The sequence below is a fragment of the Chiloscyllium plagiosum genome, chromosome 21 (genome assembly GCF_004010195.1).
Source record: "Chiloscyllium plagiosum isolate BGI_BamShark_2017 chromosome 21, ASM401019v2, whole genome shotgun sequence".
Taxonomy (NCBI): domain Eukaryota; kingdom Metazoa; phylum Chordata; class Chondrichthyes; order Orectolobiformes; family Hemiscylliidae; genus Chiloscyllium; species Chiloscyllium plagiosum.
The window spans coordinates 37,193,292-37,216,494 of record NC_057730.1 but is presented as its reverse complement, the minus strand read 5'-3'; the positions used below and the strand labels follow the sequence as shown (position 1 = coordinate 37,216,494).

Below are 23,203 nucleotides of genomic sequence, written 5' to 3'. Positions count from 1 at the left end.
GGATGGGTCCGGAGGGTGGTGCCGAGTTGGAGGCTTGGGACAGAGACAATGGGAGGAAGGAAAATGAGGAAGCTGTTGAAATTCACATTTATCCCGTATGGTTGCAGGGTCCCAAGGGAGAATATAAGGCGTTCCTACTCCAGGCATTGGGTGGTAATGGTTTGGTGGTGGAGGCGGCCCAGGACTGCATGTCCACTCAGTCAAGTGGGAGGGGGAGTTGAAATGTTCAGCCATGGGGCGGTGGGGTTGATGGGTGCAGGTGTCCCAGAGATGTTCTCTGAAACGATCCGCAAGAAGGCATCCTGTCTCCCCGATGTAGAGGAGACCACACTGGGTGCAACTGATGCAGTAGATGACATTGGTACAGGTACAGGTGAATTTCTGACTTATGAGTCGAAGCCTGGAAATTGCCCAGACCTTACTGCAAATGGACAAAGGCAAAGACAGCTCAGTATCAGAGATGTTGCAAATGGTGCTGAACATCGCAAATATCCTAACTTCTGATCTTATGATGGAGAGAAGGTCAATGATGAAGCAGCTGAAGATGGTTGAGCCAAGGACAAGACCCTGACGATGTCCAGAGGTTAAGTGATTGACTTCAAACTACTGCAACCATCTTCCTTTAAGCAAATTGTAATTCCAACCAGCAGAGAGTTTTCCCTGACTCCCATTGACTCTAGCTTTGCCAGGGCTTCTTGATGTCACATTTGGTCAAATGGTGTTTTGATGTCAAGAGCCATCACTCTCAGCTTTGTGCTCTTATGCCCATGTTTGGATGAAGGCTGTAATGAGGTTAGGAGCCAAATGCATGGCTGAGCACGAGATCTCAGATTATTCCGTTGCAGGTGTTGCTTGATAGCACCCGATTTAGATGAGATTCCCTACAGTATGGAAATTTAGATTGGATTCAATCAGCTTTAACAAAGGTTTGAGAAACTGCTAAACATCTATGATGTTCGTAAATCTGGAGATTACAAGCTATGCATTTAAAGCTTCTCAGATTCAGCAACTTCTCTGCTGGTCTCCCTTGGTTTGGGAGGATTAACAGGGCCTTGGAGTTTAGATGAGCTGACCTCAGTCGGGATTATAAGGGCATAACCCTTCAGCAGAACTTACAGCAAAAGGAAGGGATCCTTAAACCTTCAACACTTTGTGCCAGCAGCTCGAGGGTCAAGTGCTGATTGAAAGAAGTCCATTGCTTTCTGTGACTTTCAACTTGTGGAAAGTTTTTTGTAGACAGCAACTGCACTGCCACTTTAATGCAAACCATCAGCGTGAATGATACAGCTTTAGAGATGACAAACTGCTATGCTAACTGGTGGCAAATGACTGCTAGATAGCTCAATGCTATCAACCTGATTCTCAATGTTCTATAAAGGAACTGCAGCCTCCCATTTCCTACAGCACGAGCCTGACACCACTCGTTCACAATGACTGCTGACTAAATGCTCTTTATTTAACTCCTGAACTAGCCATTCGCACATTATCTCCGACCCCTCTGCCTCACCCATATCCTACATTGTTCCTCTGAAGCTACCTGTCATTGTCGATCTCCATCTTCACAGCCGACTCTTCTCCTTCCTGTTGAAGCAGCATGGTTATCAGGGCTACTGGATCCGAACCAACTTGCTTTGTGTCGGTTTCTGAGTTGGCAGTGAGGACAAGAGTCAAGAGTTCTTCTAAGTAGGGAGACTGGATCTCGATCAAACCCTTTAAAACTGTGGGATTGAGAGAATTGTGGTAACATAATATTCATTTACGAAGCAGAAATCACAACAAAAAAACAAGTAGAAACACTTCAACTGTTTAACTGTATATAAGGTGTTAAATTTTGAAAATAAGCCATATTGGGAAGGCAACCTATTACTTAAATTGGGAGAGACTTTGGGGTACAACATTGCAGACGGATCATGCAGGTAACAGCAGATAACAAAGAAAGCAAATGGAATGTTGGCTTTTATAACTAAAAAGAATAAAACATAAAGTAAGAAAGTATTGTTGCAACAATACAAGGCATTGGTGAGACTGCACCTGCACAGGTGCAAAGTTTTGGTCCCTTTATTTGAGGAAAGATGTAGTAGCACAGATGGCAGTTTAAATGAGGTTCACTAGATTGAGCCCAGAGATGAGGAGTTTGTCATATGAAGAGAGATTGAATAGTTTAGGCTTATACTGTCTGGAATTTAGAAGAATGAGGGGAGATAAAATTGAGGTATTCAAGATGACAAAAGGTAAGAATCAAATATATGTGGAGTGGATGCTTTCTCTTCTAGGGTATTCTAGGATGAGGGGCCACAGTCTTAGGATAAGCAGTAGAAAATTTAAAACAGAGTTGAGAAGAATCTACTTTTCCCAAAGGGTTGTGAACCTGTGGAATTCGCTACCCCAAAATGCAGTCAATGATGGGGCAGTGAGTAAATTTAAGGAGGAATTAGACAGATCTTTAATTGATAATGGGTTGAAGGGTTATGGGGAGAAGGCAGAAAATGGGGGTGAAGAGCATGTTAGGTGGAGATTTGATGGGCCAAATGGCCTAATTCTGCTCCTATATCTTATGCCTCTTTAATTGCACTTTTGTCAATAACTCACAATCATGCAAATTGTGACTGGACCTGCTAATTATACAGTTGTGTAGAAATTCAGGATGCTTGCACTGTGTTTCCAAGCAGAACATCTCAATCTTTTGTTAGCTATTTTACTTGCATCCCACACTGTTAAGACATGGCTAGTTTATCCAAGGCCTCTCTGTTAATTAGACTCAACTAAGCATATCAGTTTCAAAGTATTATGGTTAATTTGATGTAGTTGCTAAGCCCAACAGGGAAATGAGAAATTTATTCACTCAGTAGAATGTGGAACTCATTCTGAGGAAGTAATCGAGGCAAATGGCTTAGACGCTTGAGAAGGAAAACTGGGTAGGTACACATGAGAAAAGGAAATGATATGATATGACAAAAAGCTGAGGTGAGGGTAAGAATGGGAGGAACTCATGGAGTACAAAGACTAATAGAAACTAATTGGACTGTTTCTGTGTTGTATAAAATGCCATAGCTCTGGTTAACCTTGTGCAAGGCTGCTTTCAGATGATATGCTAAGGGCTTGAGAAACAGGACCAAGCATCCCAATTTAGTTCCGTCCAGGATTCTGTAACTGGTCTAATAGTCCAGGGAACGCATATTCAAATCTCACTATAGAAGTTTGAGATCTGTGAGGTTCAATTAAATAAAAAAATCTAGAAATAAAAAAAACTGATATCATGAAACTGTTGGAATGTTATAAAAATACACTGATTCAGCAATGTTTGTTAGGGAAGAAAACGTGCTGGGCTTACATTGACTTTAGTCCCAGAAACATTGATTAATTCTGAAATAGCGTCACTCTCCATTTCTTTCTTCAGAACAGACGTAGGAAGGCCCACTGCATATTTCAAAGAACTGGGGAGATTCTGGTGGCCTAGAGCTAATATTTGTTCCTCAAAACCACCATCACTAAGAGAAATTATCTGATTGAAATCACATTGCTCTTTGTGGGTCTTTGCTGTCTGCAAGCTGGCTTCCACACTGCCTATATTACAATACTTACTTCTAAAAGTATTTCATTGGCTAAAAGGTGCTATACAAACAAAGATCCTTTTGACTCCAGTTTACGAATACAGACCAGACCCAGACCAAAACTGGTCTCTGCTGTTCTGTTATACGTAACACATTCATGATCAGTTCCTACATTTCAATTTAGTTATTGACCCAGAATTTTATTTCCATCCAGTTACTAATTCAGTACTGACAGGATATATAACAAATGTTCATACCTCTTGCCTTTAGCTCTGGCTCCACATTGCATTTCTCTCCAGCCTTCAGAGCTGAGATTATTCCCTGCACGGCTGAATCAATCAGTTCCTGGTCCTGCCGGTAGGTCAGTTGTTCTGCCAGGTGCCGGAAACCAGCTCTAACTGTGGAAACATGATCCTATTATTTATTCTTAGCCATGATAGAACGATAAGACTACAAGTAACAAGAGGAACTTACAAACAAGGTCCGTGGTAGAGAGAGCATTTTACTTATGTTCATATGATCAGCCAACCCTGCGCTTACTTGTAGCATTTTGTAATTTTGAGATATACATACAGGAATAGATGCAGTAAGGTGGGAGGAACCTCATATGCAGCGTAAACATGGGCACAGATCATTTGAGCCAAAGGGCTTGTTTCTGTGTGTATGTTCTTATAAATTCAACTACTGGTTGGAAATAAGACCCCAGCAAAATTGACTCAATACAATTTTAAACTATTTGATATAATTGCCATCATGAACCATTGATCCATCAAATGCATTGAGGGGTACAAAAAGATACTGGCTAAAAACAAATCTATTTAAACTTTCAAAGGTGCCCTTTTAAATAGCAATTGTTTGGATCATATCTCAATTCAAAAGCCAGTCCAAATTTCCCCTTTGGCAAGCTATCACATGAACCTTACAAATAGCTCTAGACTCTATAGTTCTCTTGTTTAACACACATTCTGAAGAACCCCCAGTTTGTTTATTGGGTTCATAATGCTACCTAGTCCAGCTCTCCACCACACATATCAGACAGCTTCAGGTGTGTTTCCTGCACCAAGACAAACAACCACACAAGGTAAGCAAAGGGTTGCTACAACAGGTCTCAGTGTTCAAGGACTTAGGAAGAGAAAGGAAAAACAGAGAATGAAAATAAAAATTAACAATGTTCCAATCCTACTTATTCACCCATTAATTTCTGTAAGGTCTAAGTTTATAGTAGAAGATCAAGTGGGTTTGGACTTGAGCTTGGTGTGGTATACATTTATATTAAGGAATAAACAACAAATGCAGAACGGGTAAGCAAGGGACCCATTTTACATCATGCCATCAAGATAGCAGAATTTGGTGATAGACCTCATAGAAGTCAAAAATAGCCTGAACTGGAGTTTAAACAGTGCATTGATTATATTTAGATCTTACTTTCTCATAGGAAAGTCAGTATCTAACTGCAGTACCTACAGTCTAACAAGAAAAAGCATGAATCAAGATGACAACTGTTTAGAACATGAATCTTATCTAAATTGGATGATCTAGTGGACAATGTACAAAGGTAATGGAATTTAAGTACACAAAGATGTAACAAGGGACAAAATTGTAATTTAAGATGATTTAATCAGCTGAACTCAATGACTTTAGCCTGTCATTTTAACACTTGAGAGTTAAATTGTAATACCCACATATAGAACACTAATTTTTAACAGGATGGAGCACTCTTGTCTTAGAGTCAGAAATTGTGGATTCATGACTGAAACTAGCAGAAAGGAAAACAGCAGCGATTGTTGGAGGTGAATCACATCAGCTCAAGGACATCACTGTCGGAGTTCATCAGGGTAGTGTCCAAGACCCACTTCAGCCACTTCACTGCCTCCCCCCCCGCCACCTCCTCAACACAAGGTCAGAAGCAGTGATGTTCACTGATGGTTGCAGCAGTGTTCATAACCATTCCTGACTCCTCAGATATTGAAACAGTCCATGTCATTACATAGAGACAATGTCCAGACTTCAGCTGATAAGTATCAAGTAACATTCACACCACATAAGTGCAGGCCAATGATCATCTCCAACAAGATGATCCCCTTGGAATTCAATGACATCATCATTGTAAATCCCCAGTCATCAACATTCTGGGGGTTAACATTGACCAGAATTTGAACTGGACCAGCCATATAAATAATATGGCTACAAGTGCAGCATGATGGCTCAGTGGTTAGCACTACTGCCTCACAGCACTAGGGACCAGAGTTAGACTCCAGCCTCAGCCTGGAGTTTGCACATTCTCCCAGTGTCTGCATGAATTTTCTCTGGGTGCTCCGGTTTCCAAAGATGTGCAGGTTAGGTGCATTGGCCATGCTAAATTGCCATAGTGTTCAGGGATGTGTAGGTTAGATGCATTATTCAGAGGAAATGTAGAGTAATAGGGTAGGGAACTGGGTCTGGGTGGGTTACTCTTTGGAGGGTCAGTGTAGGCTTGTTGAGCCAAATGGCCAGTTTCCACATTGTTGGGATTCTATGTTTCAATGAAGAGCAGGTTGGAGACAGGGAATTCTGAGGCAAGTAACTTGCCTTGTGTCTCCTATTGCCTGTCCACCACAGATTATATGCAAGTTAGTTGTCTGATGGAACGTTCACCACTTGCCTGAATGAGCTCAGCTCTTACAATGCTGAAGAAGCCTGACATCATCCAGGACAAAGCAATTGGCTGAAGTGGTATCCACTACAATCCACCATGCTCAACATTCACTCCCTTCACCTCTGAAGTCCAGTGGCAGCATGTCTGCAATCTACAAGATGAAATGCAGCCACTCACGCAAGTTCCTTTGACTGCACCTTCCAAACCCTTGATCTCTAATACCTAGAGTAGTACTACAAGGGCAGCAGATACATAGGGAAACTGCAATCTGCAAGTTCCCCTTCAAAACACCATCCTGATTTGGAACTATCTTGCCTTTCCTTCACTGTTATGGGTCAAAATCTTGAAGCTCCTTCCCTGGAACTTGTTGGTATACCTACACCCCAAGAACTGCTGGTGTTTGAGGATCCAGCTGACATCGACCTGCTTAGGAGCAATTTGGATGGCCAAGAAAGAGCTGCCCTAACCAACAACGACTGTGTCCAATAGCTGGATGATAAACAACTAAGGTGAGAGTCCAGGTGCAGTAATGAGGATTACATTGCTGACACATGAGACTGACATTAAGCTAAGGTCTCTCAAGTGAACATAAAAAATCCTCCGTCAATATTTTAATGATGAACATGGCAGTTCTCTCAGATGGTCTGTCTGAACGTTCTCCCTGAAGCAATACCTAAAATATTGTCAGATCATGATCTAGTTGTGATTTATGGAACCATGTTTGTGCTGTTTGACTGTCATGTTTCTGCATTACAACAAGGATGACTAAGTTTCAAAAGTTAGGTTTTGCGAGTATTACAAATTTGAATGGATTACAAATTTGTGTTTCTTATTTTTAATTTTTTTAGGTTGGCATGGAGATCAGCCTCTGCCTGACATCACACCAGAATAAACTAAGCCACCAAGAGGAAGGGTGCAGAAGAAAGGGGTTGGCTAAAATGAAACCTTAACATAAAACCAGACCTCTGGGTACCCAATTTCAAATTCTCAGATTAGAAGACTGCACAAATAGTTTCTGGCAACTGAATTCGCCGCGTTCAGAATGGGACAGGTTTAGGCAGGTAGTATATGGAATCCAATTAATTATAAAGGGGTCCGTACATTGTGCGGAAGCAGAATCACGGGTGCAGTAACTGACCTACCAAGTCCTAGGGACACCTTAGTCTGTGGTCAGCATTATTAATTGGCAAACTTCCTATTCAGTTTTACTAATTGCCATTTCCTTATCTGCACGAGGTTGTCATAAAAGCTGAGAATTTGCTGGCAGCCTGCAGCTGTCTATTTAGAGAACGTCTGTTTCAAGGCTGATTTTTTTTTATTTCTCCTGGAATGAAGAAAAAACTCTCTCAAGTCATTCCTGATTTTTCATGATCTAGGTCATTCAGGGTGTCACAGTTAAAGTGAGTGTAGGTGGGTGTTCTCTCAAGTCCATTTCTAATGCTGCCCTGATCAGGCTCTCAGGAGATAAGCAATGATAATCCCTCCTTTGGCAGTCCCCTTTTCCAGGGGGAGCACCACAACTGCTCTAGACAAGACAAAGTGCGAAGCAGCATGAAGGAAACAGCTAGTGCACAACTGGTGTCAGTGCCCAATGAGTGTAAGCGCATTGCAGAAAGAGAGCACAGCACATAGACTGGACAACATCTATGAATATGTTAGTTGAGGTCCAACAGAGAGAAGTAAGCAGTTTCATCTCTTGATTCAGCAGGTCATGTGTTCAAACTCCACTCCTGAGACTTAAACAAAAGGTCCATGCTGAATGGTGCAATATCAGGGATGCTGCCTTTTGGGTGAGATGCTAAATGAAGGCTTCATCTATCCTCTTGAGGAGCCCACAAAAGATCCAATGGCAAAGCTCAGAGGACAGCAGGGGAATCTGATTTGGTATCTGAGCCAACGTTTAACCTTTAACCCATCACACTAAAACATTCTCTGGTCATTAATACATTGTTGTTTTTGGGATCCTGCTAAGTGCAAACTGACTTTTGCATTTTTTGCATTACAACAGTATCTACAGATTAAAAGTACGTCACTAACTGTATAGCACTTGACAAGTCCTACTATCTTAAGAATGTTGTATAAAGCAAGCTCCTTTTCTTTTCTCTTGAGAAAAATTAAAGACACACAAACCAAATTAAGCTGAGGTTAGTTAAAGCCCAGACTGCATTTTAAAGGGTGTTAAATTGTATATTAGCCAGTCATGTGGAGATGATACAATACCGTCACCCATCCTGTGTTTCAGTGAACACTGAGTAGCTAGGGATTTCAGTAGTGCTCGAAGTGGACTCTCTTCCACTGCAGGATTCTCCAACCATGTCCTCATCTGCATCACAACATTGTAGAATAGGGACTCAGCAGCACAATTCTCTGGCACGCATTTCTGTGAATCAGCAGAAACAAACTATCAATGTTTAAAACACGTGAGTAATAAAACACATATCTATTTAAAAAGGAGGTATTTAATAAAGGTACAACAGAAGGCTGAGGCAGAGTCCAGATTGGTAAACCCTATGCACTGCCCATCTCAACTGGCTTCCCAAGACTGCGTGCAGGGTGTGTGAGTGCCTAACTAAGGACTAGGGTGAAAGAACTAGAAAGTCATAGGCAGCTGGAGTTTGGGGATGAGACAAACTATTCATGATTATACAGCAGCATAAAACACCAACACTGAATATTTTAGAGGAGCTAGATATATTGTAGTTCTTAGGACTAAAGGAACCCAAGGATACGGTGAGAAAGCTGCAACAGGGTCTGGACCAAATTGAATGGAGCAGACTCTTATTTCCTATGTCTTCTATGTTCACCACTATTCGGAGCTTGCTATAACATATTGGCTGCATCTTCCTACATTACAACAGCAGCTTTATTTCAAAAGAACTTAATTTATTTTAAAGCACTTTAAGATGTCTAGAGGTCTTGAAATGTACTGTATAAATGCAAGTCTTTTTTTCCTTTGACCTCTGTCAAAATGCTTTTGTCAGTTCACCTCATAGTTTGATCTGATCTAGTCGAAGTCTTCCAAAGTCAAAATTCTAGTAAAGCAAAAATTTTAGTCTTATACGTTCACAAAATAAACACTGTAAAGAAAACACGAGGCACCCACATCAATATCTGAATGAATGCTAGCACTCCATACAAGAACAGAGCACATTTACACAATACATGGTCACACGACACATTCTTCACAAGTACATAAACATGCTTACATAACGACTCTAGTTTGCATAGAACTTTAATGTCATGAAACATTCCCTTCACAAGACTATTCTCAGTAGGTATTAGGGACGGTGACTAAAAGCATGGTCGACGAAACAGGTTTTAAGAGGTGCCTTAAAAGGAGAGAGATAGCAAGTTAAGATAAATCAAGGCAAGGTATTTCAGAGCTCAGGGCCTAAATAGCTGAAGACACATCCACCAATGGTGAAATGACAAAAATTGGGGAAGCAACAGAGGCTAGAGTTAGAGGAGTTAGAATATAATGATAGAGAGAGGTGAGGTCATGGAAGGCACAAAGATAAGAATTCTAAATTTGAGGTTTTGCTAGAGCAGTAGCCAATGTGACTCATGCTCATGCTGAATAAATACTCAAGATATACGCTGAGTACACATCCTCATATGTATAAGGATATGTATAAACATATTCAGCACTAGCATGCAATAGTACCTGATACAGATGGAGTTGCCTCATTAAAGGGCAGGCGATAACATGATTCCTGGTCATGGACAACATAAAGGCTCCGCTGTGCGGGGAGCTCAGCAGTGCAGAGATAGCTTGAAGCAGTCGGATGGCAATTCCGGTTTCTTCCACCTTTCCCTGGTGGACCTGTCGCAGTTCCTTGGCCAGTGCATGCTGCAGCATAAGTGAGACTGAGCGTGCGTTTGAGTTCTTCCACCTTGGGTCAGGGTTCATGGGGAAAAGCTGAGAGAAGGATCATCATTATAACATTTGAGATGCAAGATTCATCAAAACTGCCTTACATCCCAATGATGGCCTGACTATCACAACGAGACCCTTTCTCCGTATACATCCCACCCTCCACAATCTCCCAGCAGATGAGTGAGAAAAGAAAAACATAAAACATAGGATTAAAAAGGAAAATAAAAATCTGTAAGGCAAACATTTTGTTGTTCTGTACCTGAAGAAACAGAGTAGCCAAGTCTTCATCTGCCCCAATTGCAGGAATGTGAGTTGGTCTTCGAATCCGGATGGGGCACTGTGGTGCAGTGTGGCTCGAACTCTGTCGATTCAGGTCTGCATTTTCTGGGAAAACGTACAAGAAATCTACATTTTAACAGCTGCTCATAACCCACCTCAGTCACTTGAAAAAAAAAAGCACTTTCAACTAAAGCAGTTTTCCCACTGAGAGAGAATATTTTGGAGACAGCTCCGCTGACTGGTTGTATTAATAAAATCATTCAGGTTTATTGTCAGATCAGGCACAAGTCCCAAGTTATAAAGTTGAGGCAGCACGGTGGCTCAGTGGTTAGTACTGCTGCCTCACAGCACCAGGGACCCGGGTTCGATTCCAGCCTTGGGCAACTGACTGTGTGGAGTTTGCATGTTCTTCCTTATGTGTGTGTTTCTGCCAGGTGCTCAGGTTTCCTCCTACAGTCCAAGGATGTGCAGGTTAGGTGGATTAACCATGCTAAATTGCTCAGAGTGTCCAGAGATATGCTTGTTAAGTGGATTAGTCATGGGAAATGCAGGCTTACAGGAACAGAGCAGGGGGGTGAATCTAGGTGGGATCCTCTTTGGCGGGTCAGTGTTGACTTGATGGGCCACAAGGCCTGTTCTCACACAGTAGGGATTTTATGATCTTATAAAAGAGGCCCTTTGGTCCATTCATTCAATCTGTGCCAATATTTTTACACTAATCCCACTTTCCAGCATCTGGTTCATAGCCTTGAACATTATGACATTTCAAGTGCTGCTGCATATACTTTTAAATGTTGAGAGTTTTCCCATCTCCACTTTCTGCCAAGACAGTATACTGTATTCCAGATTCCCACCACCCTCTGGGTGAAAATATTTTTCCTCAAATTCTCATGAAACCTCCAGCCCTTCACCATAAAATTATGCCCCCTTGTACCTAACCCTTCAACTAAGGGGAACAACTGCTTCCTATCTACCCTGTCCATGCCCCTCATAATCTTACACACCTCAAATCAGGTCTCTGAGCCTTCTCAGCCTTAAAGAAAATAACCAAAGTCTATCTAGCCTTTCTTCATAGCTAAAATATTCCAAACTCAGGTAACATTGTGGTGAATCTCATCTGCACTCTTCCTGGTGCATCATATCCTTCCAATAGTGAGGTTATCAGATCAGCATGTAATACTCCAGCTGTGGCATTACTAAAATTTTGTACAGCTCTAACAACAGCTCCCTGATCTTATAATCTATGCCTCGACTGATGAAATGCTCCAAAGGCCTCCTTAATGCTCTATCAAACTGTCCTTTTCTGACCCTAAACGATGGAGAGTCAGTTGGTTACAGCTGGGACTCAGTAGATATACTACAAGTGGCTCAGACCATTCTGATGAAAAGTGGTACCAAGCTCCTGCCCCTAATGAATACCCACACATTCCCCTCCCAGCGCACCACATGGCCATCCCTGTTTACTGATTCTCCCCACAAGAATGACTAGTCCACCCCAGGGTGTCTCTGGTTGCCAGCAATGAATTTGTGACACTTAATTTGATAGCAGTACCACAAATGCATTCATCAACCGGACCAAAGCACCTCATTCAGTAAATTGTTAGGCCTTATGAATTGTGTTTCAAAGATTTGCACATCCAAGGAAGTTCATCACAATTCTGTAATTGCTTCATAGTGATAGGACTGTAACTGTCTTGAGTGGAAGATGTGAACAGATGTCTCAGAAATTCAAGCAAGACTGTGTGATATCCCAGATTTTATTTACAATTTACCTGATCGGTGGCTTTTTACCTCAAAGATCAACTACTTACTGATGAGAACAAAAGTACTCCCTTGTTGAAGAAATTCTCATTTTTAGTTGCCTCCAAGCCAAAACTAAATTGACCACCACAGAATTATATAATCTACCATTTGCAGCTTCAGTACCCACTCTGCACCAGATTTGCAATCAAATCTCCATCTCTTCAACCCTGGAAACAAGAACCTCAGCTCCCCCATCCCCCATCCCAGCTGCTAAAACAAAATTCATGCATAAGCCCACAACTGGTCAGGCAAATATTTTGCCTCCCAAATATGTTGACTCCCTCACAGTCCTGATTCTCAGCTTTCGGATGGCCAGTGTGCTGAGAAGTATGAAGAAAATGCTCTAACGACACTCTGAAGCTCTCCACAAAGCACAGCAGCACTGAGATTAATCACTGGGCGGAGCTTGATGCCAGTTGGTTAAGTGGCAACAATCTGCCTGTCAAGCTCTTGACATCGTCACTGTGGCTATCCCTCGAGGTCTTCATTCCGTTGATCTATTTATGGGCTCTCAGGTGGCTTATGAGTCCAATCTTGGCTTTGAAAGTTCTTCCACATTCAGGACAAGTAGTTCCAGATGGAAGATCAGGCTTTGATTGTTGTTGCCTTGCTTTCCCCCTTTTCATCCCTTTTCTTCTAAGTCGGCACATCTGTTGGCTTCAAACATTGCTGTTCCTTCTCGGATGATGGTTTGCCAGAGTTTCCTGCCCTCGGCATTATTTTCCCAATTGTTGATGTCGATGTTACATTTCCGCATATTGGCTTTTAAAACATCTTTGAATCTCTTCCTATCATTATTTGAGCCACAGTATCTTAATAATGAGGCAGAGTGACAGCAGATGGAAAAGAAGGGAAGCAAATCCTAACTTCAGATCCCATTATCTCTTGGGGCATCCTGCCCCATGTATCAAAGATCTGTAAATCAAGAATGAGCCTGTTCAGTGACATATTTTAGATTAGATTAGATTAGATTACCTACAGCGTGGAAACAGGCCCTTCGCCCCAACAAGTCCACACCGACCTGCCGAAGCGCAACCCACCCAGACCCATTCCCTGACATTTACCCCTTCACCAAACACTACGGGTAATTTAGCATGGCCAATTCACCTGACCTGCACATTTTTGGACTGTGGGAGGAAATTGGAGCACCCGGAGGAAACCCACACAGAATGGGAGAATGTGCAAACTCCACACAGTCGCCTGAGGCGGGAATTGAACCCCGGTCTCTGGTGCTGTGAGGCAGCAGTGCTAACCACGGTGCCACTGTGCCACCACGCAAACAGACAGAAGCTTGTGACCCTGTAGAAGCTACAGTGCATAACTAGCACTGACACAATGACCACAATTGGCATTACAGTAACCCTGAAGCAACAAACACTGCACAGGCATGAAAGCAAAATGGAAATCTGATGTGACAATAGCATCCTGTTCTGGAGGCAAGCAGTAGGAATTTTAGAATGAACACATGCAGAAGAACTCAAACTGCAAGGAGTACCTCTGTTTGGGGGCAAAGATGCAGTGAGCAGCGTGTGGAAGGTGCGTCCACCAGTCGCTCCCCTCTCGTGTTGAACTTCGACCAGGTGAGCCATATAGTCTATAGCGAGAAAAACAAGAGAATTAGAACTAGTCTCTACCACTTCACCCACCTCCTAGAAATCATGTACGAAATGTTTGTGGGTTACATGAGCCACTTTATCTGGTGAACTGTATCCTACGTAAAGTTGGCAACAAGATACATTAAGGTCTTTGACTTTTGAGAAGATTGGACTTGCACTTTAAGAATTTCCTTCTCTCCATTCTCCAAGTTATGGCTATTTGCTGGGCAAGAAAGACAGACTTATAACTTAATATCTTCTTCCACAACCACAGGACATCCCAAAGCACTTTACAGGCAATGTACAGCACTTCTAAAACTAGCTATTGTTGTATTGAACACAGCAACCAACTTGCACACAGCAAAATACCTCAAATTGCAACAAAATAATAACTTAATAATCAGTTGTAGGGCTGTTGTTTGAGGAATAAACATTAGACAGAATAATACTCCCCCGCTCTTCATCAAAATAGTACCATGAGATCTTTTGCATCCACGAGTGGGTTGACTGGACCTCAGTTTAACATCTGAGCTGCAAGATGGCACATCTGACAGTGCACAGTGCTCTCAGTGTTGCACTGGAATGTCATCTACCTTATTTCTAGAAGTGGACTATTAGGACTTGAGGTACAACTTTCTGATGCAAGCATGAAGGAGCTACCCACCAAGCCACAACTGACACCAGAGTCTAGGCATCGGCTGCACAGGCTTCAAATACCTTAATGGCCTGTGCTCAAACATAGATCCTTTGATAGGTCACTGAGCAGCAGCAAGAAATGGGAGTCTGACCATTCGACACCTCTAACTGGGGCTGAAGCATCCAAATATGGCACCCTGGCCATTGTGAAATCTGTTAATTCAGCATCACCATTTATTCCCTGATCTCTGGGGTAAATACTTCACTGGATAAACTGACAACCTTCGGGAAGGCCTGAAAAAAACGTTAAAATAAGTGACAAAAAAATTTTAGCAGTAAGACAAGATCCTTACGAGTGGCAACTAACGCCCTGCCTGAGTAGGAAGGAAGCAGAATGAATAGCAATTTTCAAAAGGCAATGGCTACATGGAAGAAAAAGGGAATATGTGGAAGGGTGTAAGGAAAGAATAGACAAATAGTCTAATTAGCAAAATATTTTAAAAATCAGCACAGGCTGATGAGTCAAATGGCTTTCTTCTGTGATGCATCATTTTATAAGGTAGAGACAGCCTTTCTCTAAGATTGAACTCCTGATACAATTGTTGGCACTGCCACATTCAAACCTAGAATATCTGAATCAGATAATCTGGTACACATATTTAAAAATGGCTGCAATAAAGACAGAAAATGTTGGAATTAACCAAGCAGGTCTGACAGCATGTGAAAAGAGAGAAAAACAGAGTTAATATCCCAATCCATGACCGCTCTGACAAAAGTTCATCTACACAAAGGGCTAAATTGGTTTCTCTCTCTTTCCACAGATGACACCTCACCCGAATATTTCCAGCATTTTGTTTCTATTTCAGATTTTCAGCATCCAAAGTATTTTGCCTTTGCAAGAAAGTGTTTTATTTTTAAAAACATAATTATAATTTTCTGAAATTACGAGACTAGCATAAGTCTATTGCCAACAAAAGAAAAATAAAATTATTACTGGCAAATTTGGTCCCTTGGAAACTAGGAGACCAGTGTGAAACTCGGTCTGAAAATTAGAACATACATAAATGAATAAAAGAAGCACAAGCCACTTAATGCTGGATAAGCAGTGAGCATTGCCTTTGGGTATCTGATGCAAACAACCAGCACAGCAAGACCAGAAATAATAGCATGTTAAATAATCGGGAATTAAAAAAATATAATTCATGTTCCAGTATCATAAAGAACACCGCAATAAATTTGTAATTTTCCACTTCTGAATCATTCATCCTTCATTTTTAATTACCATCCATTATTTTGAATTAGAAGCATTGCAATCATCCACTCCCCTGTGTAGTCTGCTTATTACAACTATCCATTCAGTAACACCATCTAATTTAATCACAATGACTGTGCTGGATACAGCAGATGGTCCAAGATGGATTACTGAGGGGCCCATGCAGTCCCCTGCTAATTTTGGCCTGCTACATGCACAAGTAGGGTGAACAGCAGCCAACTCACAACAAGAAGCACCACTTGAAATGCAATCTCCTGATCTTAGTGAGTCGAGGAGCTGCAAAAGTCTGCAACCTCATTGGCAAGAGGGCGGGGAAAATTAATAACAAAATCAGCCAGAATAATTTGATTTGACCTCTTTCAGGTGAACTTATGCTGGACATGTACTTTGTAACTGAATGGCAAGGCAAAGTTAGGTAGGGTTAGAAGTTCGGGGGTACCACTGTTGCCTCCAAATCAGAAGGTCCTCAGTTCATGTCTCTTTCTCTGACAAGTTAAGCACATATCCCAGACTAACAATGTAACACAGAGGGATTGCTGGAGATCAGATGAGACAGTTGATCAAAACCCCAGCTATCTCCTCAGGTAGATTCTGATTAGATTAGATTAGATTACTTACAGTGTGGAAACAGGCCCTTCGCCCCATCAAGTCCACACCGACCCTCTGAAGTGCAACCCACCCAGACCCAATCCCCTACATTTACCCCTTCACCTAACACTACGGGCAATTTAGCATGGCCAATTCACCTAACCTGCACATTTTTGGATTGTGGGAGGAAACCGGAGCACCCGGAGGAAACCCACGCAGACACGGGGAGAATGTACAAACTCCACACAGACAGTCGCCTGAGGCGGGAATTGAACCCGGGTCTCTGGCGCTGTGAGGCAACAGTGCTAACCACTGTGTCACCGTGCCGCCCACTAAAGATGTTATGGCCACAATTTGAAGACCATTTCCCTGTTCAACATATAAACCAACAAATTATTAAACAAATTATCTAGTTAATACCTTACTGATGTTTGTGGAAACTTTCTGTATGCAAATTGTCTGCTGCGCTTCAACACATGCTAAGAATGTCTACACTTCAAAACTGGTTAATGTGCTGTATTTTGGAACATCCTAATTTTGTGGAAGGTGCTATATCAATGCACGCTTTCTCTTCGATTCCGAGACTGCGTCACATTCAAATAGCTGCTCCAACCTCACCCATGAACATTGACCACTGAACTGCTGAAGGAACAACATCATCTGAGGACCCATTCTTTCCTCTACACCTACCCTCCAAGTATATCACTGCTTCCATAAGAGAAGGGAGAATTAATTGTTAACAAGGAGATGCACATCTACAATTCTTGCAATCTCTTTACTACACACATACTTTTGTCCATGATATTCTGTTCAAGTGTTTGGGGGTCGTGGGAGACTGCCTGGTCTAGGTATTGCAGGAGCTTGCTCATGCTGGAGACTGGGATTCCGAAGGACTGAACAAATAGGATCAACTGCTGAGGTTCCAGATCCTGGAGAGCTGCAAGAGAAAAGGGAACAAGAGTGGAGGGTTAGCAGTCTTGCAATCTGCAGAATGCAGACATCATTTAGAGCCAACTACAAATGGTTTCCAGTTTAGCTCCTGATCCTGTAAAACTGAAGCCACCAAAAGGAAACAACAGGAAGATACATAATGTAACAATGGATACATTATGCATGACCTTAGATTTCCTCTCCATCTCAGCACAGTAAAGACATCTCCTTCAACTGTTTCCTTCCTGCTCATAGAATCCAAGCATTTTGAAACACAAATGTGTCACAATAAATAGTTTTGTTTGATTTATTTCATTGTTTCTCCTGTTCACTGCATTGTGGATGATGTCTGGCAATACGGGCTCAGACCCATCACCCAGGTTTCACAATTAAAAAAAACACCTGGCAGGGATTACAAGGCTGTAATTTAATTCACAGACTACAGATGACACCATAAACCCCATGAATGAATCTCAAGTGGTTTATTAGAACTGTCAACTTAACACCAAGGCTTGAAACCACTCCAGGACACCTAATTATACAAGTAATCAACTTCAGAGAGTAGCTTTATTTACTTTTATTGGACATCAGTTACTGTCAGCATGCTCCATCTTGCTGATTTGCAATGATGTTCCAACCCAGGGATTAATGATCAAGACTGGATTCCTGAATCTCCTGTCATTCTCAATAAAGCTAGTTTCACTTTGTAAAGCTTTATCTGCCCTAGGATGGTGCAATGTTAAAGACACCAAACCAAAAGTGGAGAGAGCAAAAGAATAATTTGAATACAAGGGATTGACTGTAAACACATCATAGCTTCATCAATGTCTCAGCAGGTTAGTATGTTTGTTGGTGCTCAATTGGCCCCAAACCAAAACAGGAAGATCCAAGGTTCAGTCCTCTATATTTATAAGTTAGCCAATCACAGCAATGGCAAATACTCAGATGGTACAATCAGATGTCTCTGCACTTCGCACTTTTCTTTAAAATTAATTCATAGGATGTGGGCATCACTGAGTAAGCCAGCACTTACTGCCCATTCCTATCTCCCCAGGAGAAGGTGATAACTGAGGTGTCTCCACAAATTATTGCAGTCCTTGGGGTGTTCATACACCCACAGAGCAGTTAGGAAGGAAGTACCAAGATTTTGATTGAGCAACAACGAATGAACAGCAATAAATGCTCCAAGTGTGGACGTTGTCTGGTTTGGAGATGGTGGTGTTTCAATGCATTAACTGCCTTATTCATTCCAGATGTTAAAGTCATCAGATTAGAAGGTGCTTTCAAAGGAGTCTTGGTGAGTTGGTGCTTTGCATCTGGATGGTACAAACTGCTGCCACTGTGCTCTATGCTGATGGGAATGAATGTAGAAGGTGGTAGTTGGGGTGTCAATCAAAAATGCAACTTTGTCTTGGATGGCATTGAGCTTCAAGCATTGGAGCTACACACATCCAAACAAGTGCTAGGTATTCCATTTACACTTCTGACTTATGCCTTGTAGATGACGCAGGCTTTGGGAGACAGCAGGTGAGTGGCACAGTGGTTCAGTGGGTAGCATTGCTACCTCACAGCGCCAGAACCTGGGTTCGATTCCATTCTTCAGCGACTGTCTGAGTGGAGTTTGCACATTCTCCCCATGTCTGCATGGGTTTCCTCCACGGTGCTCCAGTTTCCTCCCACAGTCCAAAGACATATGGTTTAGGTGGATTGGCCATGCTAAATTGCCCAGAGTGTAGACAGATGTGTAGGCCAGGTGGATTAGCCGTGCGAAATACAACGTTACAGGGATACTGCAAGGGGATAGGTCTGGGTGGGGTGCTCTATGGAGGGTTGGTATGGACTCGATGGGCCGAATGGCCTGCTTTCAAACTGTAGGGATTCTGTGATTCTATGAGTTATCCATTGCAGAATTGCTATGATCTGATCTGCTCACGTAGCCACATTAATTATATGGCTAATCCAGTTCGGTTTCTTGTCAATGGTAACCCCAAGATACTGATAGGGATATAGTGACATTAAATATCAAGAGAAAATGGTTAGATTCCTTCTTGCTTGAAATAGTCTTCCTTGATCTTCTGGTGGAGGGATGGTCATTAACAAAGCAGTTGAAGATGGTTTGGTCTAGGGCAATAGCCTCAAGAATGAGGGCTGTTGTGGTGCATGGCAGTAACAATCCAGGTGAACTGGGGATATAGGCGACTCTTTGGACTGTACGAGGATGGCAGCAGCTTCTAACATCTCCTTCCAGAGGAAGATTAACATACTGTCACACTATAGCATCATGGAGAAATAGATACTTATATGTGGAAGGCAGGGAATTTAAGATAATAATTCAACCTCACTTGTACTGACATGTTGAAAATGCTTAAGCTTTTTTCTTACGGTTGGTGTCATCAAAACCATTCCACTGAATCCCAGCATCATAGAGGTATTCAGCACAGTAACAGACCCTTCAGCCCAACTCATTCATGCCAACCAGATATTCTAAATAAATCTAGTCCTATTTGCCAGCATTTGGCCCATATCTCTCTAATCCCTTCCTATTCATATACCCATCCAGATATCTTTTAAATGTTGTAATCATACCAGCTTCCACCACTCCTTTTGGCAGCTCTTTTCATATACGCACCACCCTCTGCGTGAAAAAGTTGTCCCTTAGGTCCCGTTTATATCTCTGCCCTCTCATGTTAAAGCTATGCCCTCTAGTTTTGGACTTGCCAACCCTTGGGAAAAGACCTTGTCTATTTAGCCTATCCATATCCCTCATGATTTTACAAACAACTTACTTCCTTGTAAATTTGTCACCCTCGTCATTAGCTTGTTTTATCCTCAGGCTCAAGTCATGAAATGTCTTTACTCCCCTCCATCTACGTAGACTCTTCGAGCTACACAATCCTCAAACTTTGTACCCCTCTAACTCCAGCGTCTTGTGCATCTCTAAGTTTCATTGTGCCCTTAAAGTGTGCCTTCAACTAAATGGGCTTTGGGCTCTGAAATTGCTTTGACAAACCTTTCTGCTTCTCTAACTCCCTGTATAACCATTGCTAAAAATATCTTTATGCAGTTCAGTATCCATTTTTGCCTGACAATACTCCTGTGAAACACCTCAGGATGTTTACCACAGTTAGAGGTGCTACATAAATGCAAGTTGTTGCTGATTCTGTATGTTATGGTCTGTTATACAGTCATAGTCACAGAGCACGGAAACAGACCTTTCAGTCCAACTCGTCCAAACTGATCAAGTTTCCCAAACTAAGCTAGTCCTACTCTCCCACACTTGGCCCCTATCCCTCTAAACTTTTCCCATTCATGTACCTGTCCAAATGTCTTTGAAATGTTGTAAACGTACCTGCATCCACCACTATCTCGGGCACTTCATTGCACATACGAACCACCCTCTGTGAAAAAGTTACCCCTCTGGTCCTCTTTAAATCTTTCTCCTCTTACCTTAGGCATTTCCCTAAGGTAAGGGAAATAAGGGAAAAGACCCTTACTATTCACCTTAACTATGCCCTTGAGATTTTATAAACCTCTACAAGGTCACCCCTCAACCTCCCATACTCCAGGGATAACAGTCCCAGCCATCCAGCCTCTCCTTATAACTCAAACCCTCCAGTCCTGGCAAGATCCTGGTAAACCTTTCCTGAACCCTCTCCAATTTAATAATATCCCTCCTATAGCAGGGTGACCAGACCTCCACACAGTATTCCAAAAGTGGCCTCACCATTGCCCTGTACAACCTCACCATGATGTCCCAACTCCTATACTTAATGGTCTGAGCAATGAAGGGAAGCATGCTAAATGCATTCTGAACCACCCAGTCTACCTGTGAATGCAACTTTCAAAGAACTATGAAGCTGAACCCCCTAGGTCTCTCTGTTCTTAAACACTATCCAGGGCCCTATTAACTGGTTAAGTCCTGCCCTTATTTGTTTTACCAAAATGCAGTATCTCACCTTTATCCAAATTAAACTCCATCAGCCACTCCTCAGCCCATTGTCCCAGTTGATCAAGATCTCTGTAACCTCTGTAACCTCCTTCACTGTTGACTATACCAGCAATTTTGGTGTCATCCGCAAACTTACTAACCATACTTGCCAAATTCTCATCCAAATCATTTCTATAAATGAAAAGCCACAGTGGACCCAGCACCGATTCTTGCAGAACACTCCTGATCAGAGGTCTGTTCCAGATATTTATCTCAGTTCCTCCATAAGCCGGTCACAGCATTTGACACACTTACGCAACACACAATGGCAGAAAACCTCTGGCGGGTGTTCAACATCAGAAATGTCAAGCCTTTCATTTCCCTGGTGCTTACTGTAGAGCCTTATGGGCCACATACCATGTGTGGATAAACACAAGCCAAGAGTATGATAAAATGTTCGCTGCCTGTTTGGATATACCAATAGCTGAACTTAACAGTGCATCAGCTTGCTCTATATCCTGTCCTAACAAATAACTGAAAAACGCAAGTACCATCAAAATTATTCTTCCTTTAGCCCCGGCTGAATTTGAACCCTCAAAACCTAACTTGAAATCTCAACAGGTTACTGACCCCATTTGCCTTCCAACAAGGCAAAAACAGCCATTTGGGATCATTTAACTTTAAAACATGGAAAATATTGTGCCAATCGCAGCATAAGGCACTGGCTACTAAGATTTTAGTCCTTGCATTTCTGCCTCAGTAACAAAACTACGCCCTTACCGGCATCCACCAATCGAGACACCTCTGAGCGAATCATCCGGAGTTTCAGCCAGTCAGGAAGAAGTAGAGCCTCTTCCGAGGTATCAACCAGAAATGCTGTTGGGAGTGGCTTTCTCTCGGGAAACCAGACGTCCAGAAGGTGGTAGAAATCACTCTCACCTGCAAACCGTGATCCAAGAATGGTTAAATAGTACAAAATAATTGTAATCTTTTAAAGACATATGATTTTCATGGGATGTGGTTAACTGACTGGATAGTGGTATTGGCGCTAACGTAGTGATCCAGTTATTGCTCTGGGGACCAGTGTTTCAATCTCACCATGGCAGATGGTGAAGATGAATTTTAAGAAATCTGAAATTCAAAATCTACTGGTTACCGTGAAGCCATTGCTAATCATTATAAAAACCATCTGGTTCAAGGGGGAAGGAAATCTGCCCCTGGTCTGATGTATATGAGATTCCAAATCCCACAACAATGTAGTTTACTCACAAGTGCCCTCTCAAATGGTCCTTGCAAGCCACTCAATTGTACCAAACTATTAAAATGTCTCAAAAGGAATTAAACTGGATGGACCACCTATACACTGGAAATGACAGCAACAAACACAATCCTGTCAACCCTGCAATATCCTCTTCTTCACAAACATCTGAGGGCTTGTGCCAAAATTGGGAAAGCTGGCTCACAGACTAGTCAAGAAACAGCCTGACACAGTCATACTTAAGGAATCGCGCCGTACAAACAATGCCTCACACAGCTCTATCACCATCACTGGATATGTCCTCTCTCATTGGCAGGGTTGACTCTTGATCCCATGAAATATCTTAGCATGGGTCAAACATGGATAAGGAGACAAAGTGCTGCCTACCACCTATCGCCGACCCCTCAGCTGATAAATTAGTTAAACACCCTTTAAAGGAAGCACTGAGGATGGCAATTGCAGAATATACTCTGGATGGAGGAATTCAATGTCCACAGCTGCATTTTGGGAAAGCAAATCTTAGCAGGACTTATACACTTAATGGTAAGGTCCTAGGGAGTGTTGCTGAACAAAGAGACCTTGGAGTGCAGGTTCATAGCTCCTTGAAAGTGGAGTCGCAGGTAGATAGGATAGTGAAGAAGGCGTTTGGTATGCTTTCCTTTATTGGTCAGAGTATTGAGTTCAGGAGTTCGGAGGTCATGTTGCGGCTGTACAGGTCATTGGTTAGGCCACTGTTGGAATATTGCGTGCAATTCTGGTCTCCTTCCTATCGGAAAGATCTTGTCAAACTTGAAAGGGTTCAGAAAAGATTTACAAGGATGTTGCCAGGGTAGGAGGATCTGAGCTACAG

General features: G+C 42.2%; 1 protein-coding gene across 4 annotated transcripts in view; it reads right to left on the bottom strand.

Moving 5' to 3' along the window:
• ints1 (integrator complex subunit 1) overlaps positions 1–23,203 on the bottom strand; it is a 120,893-nt gene that overhangs the window by 38,055 nt on the left and 59,635 nt on the right. For all 4 annotated transcript variants that reach the window (XM_043711842.1, XM_043711841.1, XM_043711839.1 and 1 more), the window contains exons 27-34: positions 21,876–22,034; positions 17,028–17,174; positions 13,641–13,739; positions 10,323–10,447; positions 9,851–10,105; positions 8,407–8,566; positions 3,809–3,949; positions 1,538–1,718 (exon numbers count right to left, since the gene is read on the bottom strand). In XM_043711842.1, coding sequence (XP_043567777.1) covers positions 1,538–1,718; positions 3,809–3,949; positions 8,407–8,566; positions 9,851–10,105; positions 10,323–10,447; positions 13,641–13,739; positions 17,028–17,174; positions 21,876–22,034 — 1,267 coding nt within the window. The remainder of the gene's footprint in view (positions 1–1,537; positions 1,719–3,808; positions 3,950–8,406; positions 8,567–9,850; positions 10,106–10,322; positions 10,448–13,640; positions 13,740–17,027; positions 17,175–21,875; positions 22,035–23,203) is intronic.